At 38.5% G+C, this 20,083-nt stretch overlaps 1 protein-coding gene across 2 annotated transcripts in view; it reads right to left on the bottom strand.

Annotated features, from left to right (window-relative positions):
* usp13 (ubiquitin specific peptidase 13) overlaps nt 1-20,083 on the bottom strand; it is a 105,619-nt gene that overhangs the window by 27,148 nt on the left and 58,388 nt on the right. For both annotated transcript variants that reach the window (XM_043702239.1, XM_043702240.1), the window contains exons 7-10: nt 15,849-15,943; nt 15,079-15,263; nt 9,014-9,085; nt 3,622-3,715 (exon numbers count right to left, since the gene is read on the bottom strand). In XM_043702239.1, coding sequence (XP_043558174.1) covers nt 3,622-3,715; nt 9,014-9,085; nt 15,079-15,263; nt 15,849-15,943 — 446 coding nt within the window. The remainder of the gene's footprint in view (nt 1-3,621; nt 3,716-9,013; nt 9,086-15,078; nt 15,264-15,848; nt 15,944-20,083) is intronic.

Raw genomic sequence — 20,083 nt, 5'->3', positions numbered from 1 at the left:
CTTATGCCAACATAAGAAATCTCACTTGATTCTCTCTTTGTTTTTTGTTCTGTCAAACTGTAAAATCCAGTGAAATCTTCCACCGGTTCCTCCTCAACTGGATGGATAATAATGGTTTGTTCCTGGGCCAGTGCTTGAATGACTCCGGACGTTTTGGTGAATTTAGGTTGAGATATATGTTATGGCTCAGAAGTGAAGTTAGTTGATTGCAAACAATGTGTTGGTTCTAGTATAACTTGCAGTATTCCTATGCTATGTGCATGAATACCTCCACTGGAGAAGATATGTGAGAAACTGCTGGGGGATCTCGTTAATCTAGATGAGCCAAAATTTGTCCATTTTAATGGGCATCCTGTCAGTTTTTATACTTGTGCTCAGGTGTAAGTGTAACCATTCCACAACAAAGTGCTCCTCTCTGATCCAGGAAGCTAGAGCTCAGTGTTGCCTTTTGTATTCTTTTAGAGCTCATCACACCAATGCTGCCATGTCTAGCTGGGGGAACAAGGAATTGGTTTTAAACTAAAATGGGCAGTAGACGTAACTTTTATATAGAACTTGAAATGGAAAATATACTAACACAGCAACTGACATGAAGGGTTGAGAAATACTGCGCTAAATAATGACTCATTATTTTAAATGCTCTTGCATGGCGTTCCCTAAGGTGAAAAGTGTTAGAACTAAGGCTTGAGACTCCAGATAGAATTGAATCTAAATATAATTGTAAAAACAAAATTGAACACAAACTGCCAGAAGAAATTATGAAGTAATTAACTACTCATAGTGTTTGAATAGATATGTGAACTATTAAAATTTACAAAATCATTTGCAAGTCAAATTCATTCAAATTGAAACCATCTAGCTACCCTGTTACTGCTTACACATTTGATGGGTCTCATTTCCATAAAGAAATCAATCTGTATTTGTGCATATGTTGCATTGGGAATATAACATCAGCATTTGTTGCACACTTTTGCGTTCAACTTAGAACTCAAAACAGAATTTAATTATAAAGAATGAGATAATTAATGCAAATATTTTAAAATATTAATATTGTAATTTGAACAATTATCCAACCATCAAAAACGTTGGAATCAGGATTGTGTCAGGAATAGAAATGAAAGAAATTTGAAATATAAACCCAACCCATGTTAAATCCTCTCTACTTTAACAGAGGCAGGACAATGGCTGCATGGCCATCCTGCTGACAGGAGGCAAGTTTGTCATCTCAGTACAATCATAGGCTACATGCTTTCATTTGAACAGTCATTCTACTTGAGTCACATTGACCAAGTGTCCCCTGTCTCAGGGAATACAACAACTAAAACGAGCTGAAACAATGACAATGAGCTAAGTGTTTTTATAGCACTGCTTGTAGAATCATAAAATCATGCAGTGCAGAGAGGCCCTTTGGCCCATCAAATCTGTACCACCAAAAATATACTACTGCCTCTGCTAGTCCTACTTTCCCGATGAGACTCAGTGCCTTGAATGTTATGAAACTTCAAGTGCTCATCAAAGTACTTTTTAAAGATTATGAGGTCTTCTGCGTCACCTACCCTCCCAGGTAGTGCAGTCCAGACCCTCACCGCTTTCTATGTGAAAACATTTTTTCCTCAAATCCCCTCTAAACCTTGTAGGCTTGTAGGTCAAGAGGAGTGAGAGGATTTTATGCAGGCCTAACAAGCTACTTAACCAATTCCTGAAGTCTGACATCACACCCCACCTTACTCCAAACACTATCTACTTCTCATGAAGCACCACCAATTCCTTTTCCAACCCATAACCTGGACCTTCCCATGATTTAGATACACGATCTTCCTACTTTCCTACGATCCCACTCTCCCTACTTGTCTTAGACCTTGACCTTACGAAGGAAACTTTCCGTGTAAAACAACCTCCAGACAATCATTCAAATTCTTATGATCAGGAATCATAGGTGAAGTTGTCCTCCAGTTAAATTCTATGAAATAGTCAGAAAGACCATTCGTCTAGATCTCCCAACCTCAGAACTCAACTGGAAGTTCACAGATCATGTGTTCCAGAAATATAAAGTGGGAGCCAAAATAGAAATCCAACTCATTATAGAGGAATTTTCCTGGATTGACTGACCTTCCTCATGCTCATAAAGCTGTTAGTGTTAAAAGATTAAGATCAGCATGTAATCACACTCCATAAATTTAGCAGCAAACTATAGCATAAAACACCTGATAATGATAAATAAACTTTGAATGGAAATCAAGTGTTGCAGCCCAACATAACTCCAAAGTGAAGCAGAATAAGACTATTTCCACAAGACTCTAACATAAAGTGACTAAATTACAGTGTTATTCAAACCAAGTATGGCAATGGCCAAAAATTGAATTTTTTTTTAAAATGTACAGTTGTTTTGAATGTGGTACCAATTTAAAGCACCTCTAAGTTACAACTAAAATCCTATGGTCAAGAATTTGTTTTTATTCACTATATATGGCATCAATATAATTAAACTATTTCCATTGTAATTCATTATATTTTGCCAGTTTCAGCCTCTAACTACTTTTGGTCACATTAATTTTATTCCCAGAAACTTTACAAACTTACTTTCCTGAATTATCATTCACTAGCCTCAATATTTCCTTAAATCTAGTTGTGATAGTCTTACCAGACCATAGCGCTGTTGTCGCATTAGAGAGGTAGTGGTTTAACCTGAGGTTCACCACACCTCAGGTGAGGGGAGAGATTGAGGAGAATACTTTATGGTAACCTCAGATGGTGCAGGAATTGAACCCATGCTGTTGGCATCACTCTACATGCAAACCAGCCACCCAGCCTACTGATCTAAACCAACCGACACTTCATTAGCTTAGAGCAGATAAGTTAAAACAACCAGAAATGAACTAATACAGAAAGAGAATACTGATGGCAACAGCCATCAATCAAATGTTATATCTCTGAAAAAGGAAGGGATGTCATTGCAATCAAAAAGTTAGAGACTCAGGTTCAATACTTCAGTATGTTCAGTGTAGAAGTATGTGTACAACTATTTAAAAATGGTATTGTGATGTAAGATTAACGAATTAAAACAGTTATCAAAGTGATATGTTTGCAGTTAAAAGAAGCAGTAGGATGTGAAAAAATTGCTCGATAGAAAGTTTTATTTTGTTAACCTCCATAACTCTCTCTTAACTCTGAGAGATCCAACTCTTGCCTTGTAACCTCTGCTTGGTCGATGGAGCTTCCACTACTTAGAAGATGAAACAGAATCCCCAATGTCAGTCAACCAAGCACTGGCTTAATTTCCAGTCATTCTACTGTATCTCTAATGGAGTTGTAGAAAATGTGCTGCAGAAGGATGGAGTACTTTTGCCTCTTAGGTTAGCCCACAATTCCCTTACAATAATCTTTAAAATAAATTCCAGATACCTCTTGAGTGTGGAGTGCCATTACTGTTTGGAAGACTGAAAGTAAAACTGCTTGAAAGCCTTTGGAGGTGCCTAAAGCTGTGTCAATTGCACACAACACTCTCCCGTTAGCATTACTATCATGCAATACTGTATAGTTTGAAACCAGTTTATTGACTTTTTTTTGCACATCGTTTCTGCCACATGTAGGTATCAAGATGACACACAGGCAATCAAATACCTTGCATTCTTCTTTCATCACCTGTTCAATCACTTCTGATTTCATTGGAGGTTTGGAGTACTGGCCTGAGAGAAGTCCATGACCCAGTTTGGCCCTGTATAAATGTTCAGAATGCTCAGTTCAATTATCTACAACAAGCATATGTTTTCCTATTTTGTGTTATTTATAGTACTATTTTCAAATGGTTCTTCTAATGCAAAACAATTGTACATACTATTTATTCCATGTGAATGCATTTAGGTTCCAATATTCTGAGGAAATCGTAAATGCAGTACATCAATTACTGCATCAATCACCTGTAGGATGCAAAGCCATTTGGTTTTTAGGAATCCAAGATATAAATTCTGTGGCGACGTCAAGCAGAGGATAGAGAGTAAAAAGAAAGTGGAATAAATTCTGAAATGGCATTAATAAAAGCAGGGATTAGGTCAGGTAACAAGAAGCAAATAGGTCATGGCACATTTAGGTGGCAAGGGATTGAAACTGTGGAAATTTTGAAATATTAATGACTTGTGACAGAGACTCATGCAAGCTAGTCTGGATATTGCTAGGGTTGGAGGGTTTGAACTATTGGGAAGGCTGAATAGGCTGGGGCTATTTTCCCTGGAGCGTCAGAGGCTGAGGTGTGACCTTATAGAAATTTATAAAATCATGAGGGGTCTAGATATAGTGGATAGTCAAAGTCTTTTGTCCTGGGTAGGGGAGTCCAAAGCTAGAGGGCATACATTTAAGGTAAGAAGGGGAAGATAATAAAAGGGACCCAAAGGGCAACTTTTTCACACAGAGGATGGTACATGTAAGGAATGAGCTGCCAGAGGAAGTGGTGGACGCTGGTACAATTACACCATTTAAAAGGCATCTGGATGGATACATTAGTAGGAAGGGTTTAAAGGAACATGGGCCAAATGCTGGCAAATGAGACAAGATTAATTTAAGATATCTGGTCAGCATGGACGAGTTGGACTGAAGGGTCTGTTTCTGTGCTGTACAGCTCTATGACTCTATGTTCACTCTGAGTAGTGCTCCATCCAGTGGAGCATCTGTGAATAGACAAACGAAACAAGCAGAATAATAAATTTCAGTCATTTAGGACTGAAGTCAAAATATGTGATCATGTCATTTAGAAACATCATTTGATCACCAAGATTTAAAAAAAAAATCTGCATTCCCAATAAGTTCTTATGATTTGTTCCTGGTGCTTTCCTGGTGAAAAATAAGTAAGATTTGTATCCTAATGAATCATAGCTTTCAAAAACAAATAGGATAATTACCAGGACAGATAATTTGCAGTATTATGGTGAAGAGAGAGGGAAGTGGGACTAATTGAGTTGCTGTTTCAAAGAGCCAGCAATGACATATCAGGTCCAATGGTCTCATTCTGCATTGTAAATATTCTTTGATTTGTTTACACTATAATTTACAGTACGTGTCCTGGGACCACAGTGGCACTGATACATATTATATCACAAGCAAGCTGACAAAGATAAATGGTACCATTCTCCTTAAGAAAGGAAATATTAAAAGAATTATGCCCATGTTGTAAAGTCATCAGAAATTACTTTCAACATCACTATTAAGATTTTTCATTTTTTTAAAAATATCTGTTCATAGAAAGTGGGTTTAACTGACTAGGCCAACATTTATTGCCCATCCAATAGTTAAGCAGTTAAGAGTTAATCACTCTGCTGTGGACCTGGAATCACATGTAGACCAGACCAGGTAAGGATGGCAGATGTCCTTCCCTAAAGCAGATGGGTTTTTACAACAATGGTTACAGGGTAACCATTAGACCAGTTGTTTATCTCAGTTTTTAATAACTTCAAATTTTATTATCTACCACAGTGGCATTAAAACCTCTGTCCCAAACATTGGCTTGGGTTCTGGATAATTAATGACCATACCACTACAATGCTGTCTACTCTTGCAAAGCTATATTTCTGCAAAACATCCATGATAATGTTGGCATTTTAATTAATGTACTCATTTCAGAATTCTTACTCTCATTTGTTTTCAGAAGCTGTATAAAATTTTCCCACTCTTCAGAAGCCCAATATTAAAATATAACTTTAATCTCTTGGAAGTACAGAACTTGAATATTATTGAAAAGAAAGAAATGTCAGAAAAGACTTCCAACTTACACCCAGTAAGACAAACATAAGATGGACCACAATAATTTATATTGAAGTAGAAAAGGGTGCTACGTTTAACGAAATGGGGTTCAACAATTTTCCCCTTGCACTCAGTCGTCCATGCGATTTTTTTTCTTTTTGCCATGTGCTTCTTTATGTTTTTTTTCTATTTCTGCTTTTGCACAAAGCTGTTCTCAATATCCTGGCATTTACACTCACTGGATAAAAGCTTTGTTTTTCTTTTCACTACAACTGTGACCAATACTGTTACCTTTATAGTTATAGTGTCATTACAGCACAGAAAGATGCCATTTGGCCCAAAACTGTCTATGCTGGTCATAAGAATCGATCAGTTTTAATCACATTTTCCAGCACATGACACATAGCCTTGTATGCTATGATGTTTTAAGTGTTCATCTAAATATTTCTTACATGTCTTGAGAATTCCTGCCTCTACCAGCCTTTTAGGCAGCGACTTCCAGATACACACTATCTATAGGTGAAAAAAAATTCTTCAAATCCTCACTAAACCTCCTGTTCTTTGAAGCTGTACACCCCTACACCCACCCATACACACACACACACACACACCATCTCCCCATTGACTTTATCTATAGCTTTCATAACTTTGTACTCCTCATTCAGGTTCCCACTCAACCTTCCCTGCTCTAAGGAAAACAACCGCAGCCTATCTAGTTTTTCTTCATAGCTGAATCACTCCAGTCCAGGCAATATCCTGGTGAATGTCCTCTACCCCCTTTCTCGTGCAATCACATTCTTCTCTTAGTGTGATGACTAGAATTGCAGAGTACTAACGTTGTGACCAAACATTATTTAGAGCTTCATCATAACCTTTTAGTTATTTACAATTCCTTCATTAAAAAGCAGGTATCACAAATGCCTTTGGAACTATCTTATCTAACTGTCCTGAAGCTTTCAAGGATCAATGGAGATGCATGTCAAGGTCCCTCTGGTCCTCTATACTTTCTAGGGTACTTCCATTCAATATGTACTCCTGGCCTTCTCAGTCCTCCCAAGATAATATCACCTTACACTTTTCAGGATTAAATTCTAGTTTACAATGTTCAGCCCATCTACATCATCTTGAGAGTCCAAGGTTCTCTTCCTCAATATTTACTACACCACTAATTTTCATGCTTTAAACTTACAAATCATGCCTCCTACAAGTATATCTAGATCGTTATTTTGCAGAACATAGAAAATTACAGCACAGTTCAGGCCCTCGATGTTGTGCTGACCTTTGGCCCTCGATGTTGTGCTGACCTGTGGAACCAATCTGAAACCCATCTAACCTACACTATTCCATTCTCATCCATATGCCTATCCAATGACCATTTAAATGCCCTTAAACTTGATGAGTTTACTACTGTTGCAGGCAGTGCGTTCCACGCCCCTACTACTCTCTGAGTAAAGAAACTATCTCTAACATCTGTCCTATATCTGTCACCACTCAATTTAAAGCTATGTCCCCTCGCACTAGCCATAGCTATCCAAGGAAAAAGACTCCCACTAATCACCCTATTTAACCCTTTGATTATCTTATATGTCTCAATTAAGTCACCTCTCAACTTTCTTCTCTCTGATGAAAACAGCCTCAGGTCCCTCAGCCTTTCCTTGTAAGACCTTCCCTCCATACCAGCCAATATCCTAGTAAATCTCCTCTAAACCCTTTCCAAAGCTTCCACATCCTTCCCATAATGCAATGACCAGAACTGTACACAATACTCAAAGTGTGGCCACACCAGAATTTTGTACAGCTGCTCATGGTTCTAAAACTCAGTCCCTCTACCAATAAAAGCTAAGAGACTGTATATGTTCTTAACAACCTTATCAACCTGGGTGGCAACTTTCAAGGATCTATGTACCTGGACACCAAGATCTCTCTGCTCATTTGAATCTTACTATTAGCCCAGTACTCTGCATTCCTGTTAATCCTTCCAAAGTGAATCACCTCACACTTTTCCGCATTAAACTCCATTTTCCACCTCTCAGCCCAGCCTTGCAGCTTATCTATGTCTCACTATAACCTACAACATTCTTCGTCACTATCTACAACTCTACCGACCTTAGTATCATCCACAAATTTACTAATCCATGCTTCTCTGCCCTCATCCAGGTCATTTATATAAATGACAAATAGCAGTGGACTCAAAACAGATCCTTGCAGTACCCCACTAGTAACTGAAAGAAATTGAAGCACCTACAGGAAACCCACCTAAACGTAAGGAGAATGTGCAAGCTTCACACAGACAGTCACCCAAGGTGGAATTGAACCAAGGTCCCTGGCACTGTAAGACAACAGTGCTGACCACTAAGCCACTGCACCATCCATCAATATGTATGGCAAAGAGCAAAGGACCCAGTACCAAACCTACGGTACATCATTGGACGTAGGGTACCAGTCACAAAATTTTCCAGATTGCCCAAGATCTCATAGGCTCTTAGCTTCTTAACTAGTCTGCCATGTGGTAATTTGTCAAAAGACTTACTTAAGTCCATGTAGTCTGCATGAACTGCACTACACTCATCTACACATCTAATCACCTCATCAAAAAACTTCAATCAAATTTGTTAAGTCTGACCTCTCCCTGACAAAATCACAGTAACTATCCTTAAATAATTCTTGTCTCTCCAAGTGGAGATTAAATGTTCCATAATAGCTTTGTAATTTAATTTCTCCTGCCGTCTACCCTAGAGCTTCCCCTCTCAGACATAAAGCCTATCGTAATCCTACCTTGCATCCATTCTGAACGAGCCATATTCAACTCAAAACATTAACTGTTCCTCTCCCCACAGATGCTGCCAGACGCAAGTCAAACCAACTGTTACTGTTGCCAAATCAGATTTCTAGAACCCACAATACTTTGCTTTTGTTAGAACTTCAGTTAGCCATTTTGTGCCAAGGATGCTATAAAAATGTGACTCACCCATCATCTGACTCAACATCTCAAATTATTTGCATGTCAGTAGTCACCATTAAAAATATTCAGTTTATAGTTTAAATCAAACTCATTACCTATCAGCAAAATCTTTGTAAAAGGTGAAACTCAGAATAATTTTGCAACATTTCTACTGATTAATGAGCTATACATTGGTCTGTGTTTTTTTTAATTGCCTATTTAATGGGAGCAAACAAAATTATAAACATGCAAATGATTATTTTAAATAAATTATTGACAGCTAACAATTACATTTGGGCACAGCTCAGCAAATGCAGTACTGTTACAAAATTCAATACTTACATCTGTGTATCAAAATCTTGAGTTGGATCTAGAGGGGAGTAATCAAATATTCTTTGGAGGTTTCCAACGTATCTGCAATACAAGGGCACACTATTCACATGTAAAAGCTTGGATAACAACAGTGAGACTAGCAGAACACTAATAGTTATAAAAGAGGAAACCTGACAGCGATCTGGGCATCTGTAAACATGAAAGTCAGAGGCTGCTATCAGAAATGCGCCAGTCCGCTATACAGTCATCAATAGAAACCACTACAATAACATGAGCCTAGGGTACTTATCACTAGGTCTGCCCCAAAGACACCAAACATTGTTAGATTGATGCATTCAGGAGCAGTTGAAGTCTTAATGGCATGACAAGTGACAATTTTATCCAATCAAACTCCCTGGTTCTGAAAATATAATTTAACAAACGTGGAGTTTAATTTTTTTCCAGTTGTTTATAGAATTCATAGAATATTAAAATCCCCACAGTGCGGAGACAAGCCACCAACCCATTGAAAAGCATCCCCCGCCCCACCCGATCCCCGAGATGATGCCTTTACCATGGCCAATCCACCTAGCCTGCACATCCCCGAACAGTAAGGAGTTATTTAGCATGGCCAATCCACCTAATCTGCACACCTTTGGACTGTGGAAGGAAACGAGTGCCCAGCAGACATGGGGAGAATGTGCAAACTCTACACAGTCATCCAAGGCTGGAATTGAACCCAGGTGCCTGATGCTGTGAGGCAACAGAGCTAACCACTAATTGCTAAATGCTAAATATTATGGTGCAGAAGACCATTTGGACAATTGTGTCTTCACTGGCTTGTCTTTTCCCTGTAACTCTGGACGTTATTTAAATAGGAACAACCATTTAATGCCCTTTTCAATGGCTCAATTGAATGTGCCTCCACCACACTTCCAGGCAGTAAAGTGGAGGTTTAAAAATATAAAATTAACAATTATTTTTACTTCTTCTCTGTTGCTTTACTCTCTTTTTCTTCATCCCATTTATTTTTCTCACTATTTATTTTGCTTTTGGGACATGATTTAAACTAACATGCATTATCTGTTTTAAACTGCATGGCCCTAATCTTCACTGGATTGGAAGAGTAGAGATAGGACATATCCTGGATCCACAAACCTCAGGTAGTGTTGTTCTCAGGTTTCATTCTCAGGTAGCAGGGTTCACAGGAAGGCAGGCCAAACAACCAGGACAAAAGGATGCTGGCCTTAGATATGAGCTGGGACGCAGACCACTATCAGTCCTCAAGCAATGTGTTGCACCCCTCATGCCACATGCACTGACCTATCCTTCTTTGTGAACTCATTATCCAGTCAAACTGTCCTCCTCTAATCCAGTCCCCATATCCCCTATGCCAACCCACATTCTAGTACCAACCACCAGCCTTTATAATGCCATGCTCTGCCAATTCATCTAGCACATAACCCCATCTATCACGCCTTGCCTCAAATATATTCAAATAAATATCACTAATGAAATGATTGTGTATTATTTTAGGGGTTTGTGAGAACCAGAAAACAGATCAACATCAATGGCTTCCTAGACAATACAGTACTGTCAGATATTTTGTATATATTTATACACAAATTCATAAAGCCCAAAGACTTGTTTAATGGAAACTGCAACATAAATTGTAGCTAAAGCTTAACCATATGCTGATACTGTGACTGTTTGCATCACTGCCTTGTGTCTCTAGATTGTTGCCACTGGGATCACCAGTGTTAAATTCCCATCTATGATATTAAACAACCTCCTAATAGCCAACTTGTGTGCAATCATTTTCACATTTAAGAACACATTACAGTTTTTAGTTTTAAAATGACTGACTATTGGAAGTGTAACAAAATGAAAAAAAATGACATGGTAAATCATCTTTTTAAAATCTTACTCTAAACTTCCGTCAGGTTACATGGTGGTAAATTGTGCTATAGTGCCAGGAACTAGAGAGGTGAAAGATTATATAGCAATAGAAACCTCCACGCACCTCTTTGCTGAGAAAAACAGCAACTATTTTACACTTAGCTGGTACCAAGAACCTATAGATTGAGTGGTTACCTGTTGCCCAATTCAAAATAAGGAGATAATAGCCTGGTAGATACAAACAATAACAAATTACATACGTATCACACCTTGTTTGGGTAGAAATGCAATACTATACAAATGTGTTTTCTGTACTGCCACAGCCATGGGAACTCCACCATGGGTCACTCATTGCAGACATCCATTTTTCAGTTAGTTCAATGAACTATTGCCCTGTGAGTTCCTAATATGGGCAAGAGTAGTGCTGAGCTTGGTGTGAAGAGATTAATTAACAGCCTGAGATTGTGATACTGTACAAAGGAAGTACAGTTTATTCTTAAATCCTCTCAAGTCCTTATTCTTAAGGACTTGAGAGGAGAGATGCTAAAGTGAATCCATGCAAGCCATGAAGGAACTGAGTTGAGTCTGAGGAAGCCAAGTGCACGACTGGCCAAATGTGAGCAATGACATCAAGGACCACATCAGCCAATGCAGTGTTTATAATGAACCCAGCGCTAAACAAGCTAGTGAGTTACCAAACCCACTTGGCATTCCAGATAGATCATTAATGAAGCTGAGAACAGAACTCTTCACTCATTCAGGAACTGATTAGACCGTTATTCTGACCACAGGGAATCAGAACAGTTGACTGCAATGACTACCAGTGAAATTGTCAAATGCTTGCAAGCATTTCGATCATTACAGCATTCCAGACATTGTGATGAGTGACTATGACCCTTAGTTCATGTTGAACAAGTCTGCTACTTCATAAAGAATTGGGACATTCAACATCATACATCATCACCATAGTAATCCCAGTCAAATGGAATGGCTGTGGTGCCAATAAAAAATTACCAAAGAAACAGAAAGAAATCAAGCACATCCAGCACAGATGTATCCATGCAATATTCCCTCGACGCTCCACTCAAAGACCAAACATTTCTGTCAGCGCATCAACATCATTCCCAGCAATGACTTCCAGTTTTGGAGATCTATGCAGAATTAAAAATATTGAGAGGAAATATACTATAGAAGGTCAGCACTGAGAGGAAAACATATCCCACTGAAGCCTTGGAAAGTAGTCCAGTACAAAGATTAATGGCATGCTGGACCTACACTAATCTACTAGTAGCTAAAAGGCTAAAGGAATCAGAAGTAGTAATAGGTATGAGCATCAAGATGAAATGAGACAGAAAGCCAAATTTTATTTTGTCAAAGCCATTGTCAGAGATGTGCACTAGAGAGCCAGGCAGGGTACAAATTTTCAACAATCTGAACAAGAGTCAGTCCACATGACAACTGGGACCTTCATTGAGCTATTGTTACACTGATCATAGAGATTTTTCTGACATTCAGATATACTCCAGAGACTGGAGGTACAAATGCATCTCTGGACAGACTGAACATTCACTGAGTCAGCCAGTCAGGAAGATGAGAACTCGTCATCTGAACAGACCACAGATCAACCATCAGTTCCAGAGTTCCACAAACTCCAACAACAAAACGTTGAGTGTTCAAGAAGGAGATCAATATAGTTCTTATGGCAAAAGAAATCAAAGGTATGGGGGAAAAGTGGGAATAGGGCACTGATCAAGCATGAACAGGTTGATGTTTCTAAGAATTTAGTGATGGAAAGGGATATGAATGTATCGCAGGGCAAGAGTTATAGCTGGGGGAAAGGCAATTACAATGCGATTAGGGAAGATTTAGGATGCATATGATGGGGAAGTAAACTGCAGGGGATGGGCACCACTGCGGGTCCTTGATAAGTATGTATCTGTCAGGCAGGGAGGAAGTCGTCGAGTGCGGGAGCCGTAGTTTGCTAAGAAAGTCAAAACTCTGGTCATGAAGAAGAAGGAGCCTTATGTTAGGATGAGATGTGATGGCTCAGTTAGGGCACTTGAGAGTTACAAGTTAGCCAAGAAAGAGTTAAGAAGAGCCTGGAGGGGACATGAGAAGTCGTTGGCAAATAGGATCAAGGAAAGCCCTAAGGCTTTCTACAGGTATCTCAGGAATAGAAGAATGACGAGAGTAAGATTAGGACCAATCAAGGACAGTCGTAGGAAATTGTGCATGGAGTCAGAGGAGATAGGGGAAGCATTAAATGAATACTTTTCATCAGTGTTCACACTAGAAATAGACAATGTTGTCGAGAAGAAAACTGAGATACCGGCTACTAGACTAGACAGGATTGAGTTCACAAGGAGGAGGTGTTAGCAATTCTGGAAAGTGTGAAAATAGATATGTCCCCTGGGCTGAATGTGATTTATCCTAGGATTCTCTGGGAAGCCAGGAAGGAAACTGCCGAGGCTTTGGCTTTGATCTTTATGTCATCATTGTCTCCAGGAAAAGTGCCAGAAGACTAGAGGATACCAAATGTTGTCTCCTTGTTCAAGAGAGGGAGTAGAGACAACCCTAATAATTACTGACCAGTGAGCCTTACTTCAGTTGTGGGTAAAGTGTTGGAAAGGATTATAAGAGATAGGATTTATAATCATCAAGTAAGGAATACGTTGATTAGGCATAGTCAACACAATTTTGTGAAGGGTAGGACATTCCTCTCAAACCTTACTGAGTTCTTTGAGAAGGTGGCCAAACAGGTGGATGAGGGTAAAGCAGTTGATGTGGTGTATATGGATCTCAGTAAGGCATTTGATAAGGTTCCCCATGGTAGGCTTTTGCACAAAATATGGAGGCATGGGATTGAGGGTGATTTGGTGGGCTTGGATCAGAAATTGGCTAGCTGAAAGAAGACAGAGGGTGGTGGTTGACGGGAAATGTTCTTTCTGGAATTCAGTTACTAGTGGTGTACCACAAGGATCTGTTTTGGGACCACTGTTGTCTGTCATTTTTATAAATCTTCTGGATGATGGCATAGAAGGATGGGTTAGTAAATTTGTGGATGACACTAAGGTCAGTAGTTCTGTGGATAGTGGCAAAATGTGTTGTAGATTACAGAGGGGCATAGATAAGCTGCAGGGCTGGACTGAGAGGTAGCAAATGGAGTTTAATGCGGAAAAGTGCGAAGTAATTCACTTTGGAAAGAGTAACAGGTATAAAGAGTACTGGGCTAATGGTAAGTTTCTTGGTAGTGTAGTTGAGCAGAGAGACCTTGGTGTCCAGGTACAGAGGTCCTTGAAAGTTGCCACCCAAGTTGATAGAATTGTTAAGATGGCATACAGTGTGTTAGCTTTTATTGGTAGTTGGGATTGAGTTTCGGAACCATGCGGTCAAGCTGCAGCTGTACAAAACTCTGGTATGGCCACACTTGGAGTATTGCATACAGTTCTGGTCACTTCATTATAGGAAGGATGTGGAAACCTTGGAAAGGGTTCAGAGGAGATTTACCAAGATGTTGCCTGATATGGAGGAAAGGTCTTATGAGGAAAGGCTGAGGGACTTGAGGCTGTTTTCATTACAGAGAAGAAGGTTGACAGGTGACTTAACTGAGACATATAAGATAATCAAAGGGTTAGACAGGGTGGAGAGTGAGAGCCTTTTCCCATGGATGGTGATGGCTAGCACAAGGAGGGAGCTTTAAATTGAGGGGTGATAGATATAGGACAGATGTCAGAGGTAGTTTCTTTATTCAGAGAATAGCAGGGATGTGGAATGCACTGCCTGCAACAGTTATAGACTCGCCAACTTTAAGGGAATTTAAATGGTCATTGTATGGGCATATGGACAAGAATGGAATAGTGTCGGTTAGATGGTCTTCAGATTGGTTTCATAGTTCGGCGCAACATCGAGGGTCAAAGGGCCTGTACTGCACTGTAATATTCTATGTTCTAAGTTGTTCCAGTACTGGGGTGGGGCAGAAGCTCAATTGGAGCGACTAAAACATGGAATTCTAGGAAAGATAAGCAAAATTCAGGAGCCAACATCTTCAAATGGCTGTGGTAGAGAAAAGGGTTGTGGGTGGAGCAACAGGGAATACCTTACAAAGAGCAAATGGTATAAAATGAAAGCTCAAAATCATGCCTCAGTAAAATCACAAAAATCTTACACAAGTACACATGAATGTCATTAAAACCCACCTCCGCTGAAAGTCGGGTATGCTGAAGATTATCTGCATAACAGAGCTGAGGTAGCAGCTGTTTCCAAGGTTCTTGATTCCAGTGTATCCAGAACCATACATTGGCTTCAACTTCATACCGGATTCTTGAACCATCTCCCACTCACTGATTCGTGGTTTGATTTCGACAGGATTAACATTTTCTGACTATCAAAAAAGATGTAATAAATAATTAACTGATCATATACTTTCACAAATCTGCATCCAATACATCAACACTAACCATGACATAGTTGATACTGTATAGATGCATTTCTGACAATGAATCACAGAGCTTGACCTGTGTGGTGATATTAAAGACTTTAGCTGCTCCAAATTTCTGATGAAACCATTGTGTACATATTAGTTGGTGATTTCACAAACAAGAAAATTGTTAATACTAACAAAGACACTATGACTGTCACTATAATAAGGTTGCCCTTCTAATTTTACAAAGCAGTTTTATAAACAATTTAAGAAGATATTTACAATGTATGCCAGCGCTAAGTAGGTCATTAACTGTAATCAGGACAAAAATGTGAAGGGACATAGCTAGCTCAGTTAAAATCAGATATGTTTTATCATCTCAACCTTCCTTTTAACTCCATTATGATTATTCCAAAAATTATGAACAAATTTTATTCCACCAAAATTGCTTGTTCCCAGCTGTAATAAGATAATGGCCAGTTCATTATTTTAATGCTTGTCAATTGGTTTGCTTGTCAAAAACAAGTCATAGTATTTTCTACAGACCTTTTGCATTGTCAACATGTCAATACCAAAATGCATCAAGTGTTCTGCAAGATTTGCATCTAGCACTGCTTCCTCTTCATCAAATGAGTATACATCTGTATTATAAACAAAAATATAAATATGATACAAGTTTAGATTTTTAAATATTACACTTATGCAGGCTACTAAAGCTAAAATGTGCTCAAGAAAGCAAACAGTATCTAACACCCTTCTATGGTTTCTCTTGGATTTTGAGCACGGTTTTCATATATTATGAGCTTACATAGTGCAAAACTACTAAATAACAAGAGGTGATCAAACTATATTTGGGGTTTGTCTTTTACATCGGTTCTACTCAAATCGCTAACAAATTTTGAAGACAGGATGGGACGAGAATCCACAAATATAGTAGTGAAGAGCAGCAGCGACCATGGTGCAAAGGACCCATTAGCTCCCAATGATGTGTCTGCTGGGATGAAGATGATTTCAGTGGGTTGTGTGGTGTGTACCATTTCCTTAAGTGGTCATGTTCCTGAAAGGCAGTCCAAAGCAGACCAAGCTCTCTCATTAATCTCTCAGAACTGGAAACCAAAGGAAAAGACTACAATCATAGAAACAATAGAAAAATTAGGATTTGCTATTGGCTTTGGCATACTCAGACAATGTCTGAGTTTCCTCAATGAAGAGACTGCTGCAAGGAAGTAATAGGCATTTGATTAAAATCTGTTATCTGGCTAAGATGGCATTTTCACCACCAACTAGATTTGTTTGATTGAGCTCCTACTACCTCAGATGACTTAGAGATAATTTATCATGAACACTCGTATTCACCTTGTCTGCTTACACCCAATATGTCCCTGGATGACACAGTGTATCACTGTTTTTGAAAGGCATAGTGAATGGAGCCATAGTTATTTTGTCATTGCCATATTTAAAAACTGTAAGATATGGCTCTGCTGGTGGAATACATCAGAATGCTCAGAAAACCTGAGGGGGTTTGAGAATTATGCAGTTCTTGTACTGAGAGAATGAGCATGTTTTTCAGAACTAATAATGCTTTTGAATTTTAATATGTAAGTAAAGGGGCCAAGACCCAGAATAAGGAAATGCTTGGGCACAAGGTAGCAACCTTTCTAGTGGGGACTGATCTGGAAATGTTTGGCATGCCAACAAATCTCCTTGCTCCCAAAAGCCAAAACAGACGTCAGCAATTTGGAGGAACTTTTCAACCCTAAGAATGTAGAGCTAGCAGAACGCTTCACACTTTTATCCAGAAATCAGAAAAGTACTGAGACATTCAATGAGTACTTTCTGGCACTGGAACATTTATCATTACATTGAAATCTTGACACATACTTAGACTATATATAATCAGACTGATGTGTGTGTGGGTGAATGAAGGAAAGAATCCTGCAGTTACTGAACTCACATAACATTGTAATCGTGTTGGTGTTGTGTAAGATTGCTCATTCATGGAGATGTCAATCAACAATGCTTGAGAATTTCTTCCTATGCAAGTGTCTCATCCAGCTTTTGTTCACAGTCAATAGGTTTCTGCCATGTCTACTGACTAGGTTTCTCCAGTTAGAGTGTTGGAGATAACGGGTTAGTGAATTACTATTACTGCAATGGCAACCATATGTATGCCATATGTCCACAATTGCCTAACATCTCATCAAGTAGGTTTTGAACTTAACTGTGTTCTCAGTTAGCAGTGCAGTCAGCACTGAATTTTCTCTTGGTTGAATATAGCTTGAGCACAGAAAGATCAAATGTTTAAATTTTAAGTAAAATGGCACTACTGCCATCATTTGTTGACCGACAGACAAACAGAAATCATTCCGATCATAAGGGAAAACAATAGCATCCAAAGGATAGAATTACAATCTTGAAATTAATTCAGAGTGCCTAGGTAAACAGCAACTTGCTCTGTATAGCATTTATGCCACCAGTAATCATTTGTACATTTGTACGTTCATTGTACATAAATATGTGCATTGAGGTGACTGCAGATTGCTCCATTTTGAAAAGAGACATGACCAAGAGAGATTTCAGTAATGCAACACCAACACAGAGCACAGCTTAGTTCAATCCTACTTTGGTTGAAATTATACGTGCATGTAGACAAGTGCAGTGCAATATCCATTATAACAGCAAATCCAATTGCCCACCATTGTCGCAAGATATATTAACAATTAAAAGTGCAATGGCTATTATTTTAAACTTTCAAATTAAGGAGAACAAGTGGTTTGATCAGCTATTGAATATTTTTACCAAACTTTTCAAGAACAACTATGTGGCCATAGTAGATGTGAAAGTGTACATTGGAATTAGGTACAAATCATATCATGCAACACTGGTTCCTTATACTCTCAAAGCCCAGAGTGAGGAGGAGGCAAGAATCAAGAAATACATGGTGTATGACACTACACTGTGCACTGTGTACACTGATCACAGTAAATGAACAACTCCAATTGTAGCAGTGCCAAAAAGAGACAGGTTTAAGGCCTCCAACATTAATGGTGAGTGGATGGTGAGCAGTATCCATTATCAAACACCAAAGATTTAAGTGTGGACTGTTATGATCCCAGCTCATGTTATTACTGGACAAGTCAGATCCCAGACTAAAAGATGGCTTGATAGATCACATTTTTGAATATTTTGGCTTTAATGAGATGGTCTTTCACTGAATCATAAGTACAAATGATGCAGATTTGGGTTTAATAACAAAGTCTATAATGCAAAAGGAAAGAAGATAAAATAGAATAAAGAAAACCATTTATATATAACACAAATTTCAAGATCTCAGAACAATAGTAAAGTATAATTGCATTAATCTCAACAACAATCCCTTACAGCACTTATGCCAGAGAGAGAGATTCCTTCTCTTTCACCTCGGTAGGGCTTTATAAAGTCAGAAGAATTGAATTATAATTTAATACAGATTTATTGAACATCCATAGAATTTAACTTCCTTCAATTCCCCATCTTGAGAATCTAATAGCCTCTTCCAGATGACTGCACACAACTAAGCATAGAATCCTCACCATCAAATAACCTTCAGGGTTTTACCAAAAACATATGGTCTGGAATTTATAAACTAGCTACTTACATTGCAGAAACCTTTTTCTGAATAGTTCAACACAATCTCCCTTTTCTCAGGAGCAACTGTTTCACACTTCTAGCTTCATGCAAGACTTCAGGGAAACTGCCCGGACTGAAACAAAAAAACAGCTTTTTTCCCAAAGCTATCTGTGGTTTCACTGAATCCAAAAAATATGCAAAATCTTCGATCTGAAAACCTAATAAAATACAATGCTTACTTTGTTCTCTTGCGAACTGTCACAATATAAACAGATCCCCATTTTCTCCTGATAGTTTCTCTCTCTACCGAATATGTTTTTAAAAAAACGATCACCATGGCTACAGAAGTACTTACAAGTTAATGACATAAAACCTTTGGCTACAATTTCAAACTTCAAAAATCCAAACCTAAATGATATTACGCACTTAAATCACACATCACACACCTTGTATTGTAAGAGTTAGCAGGATCCAAGTTATTCAAAGTTGGATTTCTCTTATGCTTATACTTGAGAGAACCAGGCAGTATCTCATGATCAAACATTCATATGGTATCAGAAAACTTTAGATAGGAACCTACAATCTGAACGTCTGCTCCAAAAGTCCTGCAAGCTACAATGGGAAAGATTGCGCAAGGGGTTCTCATTGTTTGTACAGTCCGAATGATACTCAGATCATAACGGCAATAAAGAAAGAGAAGCTTCGAGTGTTAAGAAACAACTCAGCTGACAGGTAGCATGCATGCTTTCATGCACTTGACTTAATATACCTTGGCCTAAAATTCAATGGAAAAAAAAAGTTGCAAGCAATAAAATGGAAGATGGAGACTATTAATAGTGCTCCAAATCCAAAGGATATGTCTAAGGTTACTTTTTTTCAGGTGTCATCCATTACTGATTTATTCAAGAAAGCTATGAAAAGGGAAAGATCGAAAGAACAACAAGATACAAATGACGAACAAATGAGAAGCTTGGTGCACCACTCATTCATTATGACACAAATCAAAACCTGAAACTAGTATATAATACTTCAAACTATTGAATTAGAGCAGCGATCAGCAATGTCATGAATAAGAGTCAAGAGAAACTCAGACCAAGAGTGACTGCAACTACACATAAACAGGAAAGGAAGTGCTTGTAATCATTTTAGGAATCAAAACAAACATTCATATC

The sequence above is a fragment of the Chiloscyllium plagiosum genome, chromosome 13 (assembly GCF_004010195.1).
Source record: "Chiloscyllium plagiosum isolate BGI_BamShark_2017 chromosome 13, ASM401019v2, whole genome shotgun sequence".
In the NCBI taxonomy this organism is placed as follows: domain Eukaryota; kingdom Metazoa; phylum Chordata; class Chondrichthyes; order Orectolobiformes; family Hemiscylliidae; genus Chiloscyllium; species Chiloscyllium plagiosum.
The sequence above is the reverse complement of the archived record's forward strand: the minus strand, read 5'-3'. Positions and strand labels throughout refer to the sequence as shown.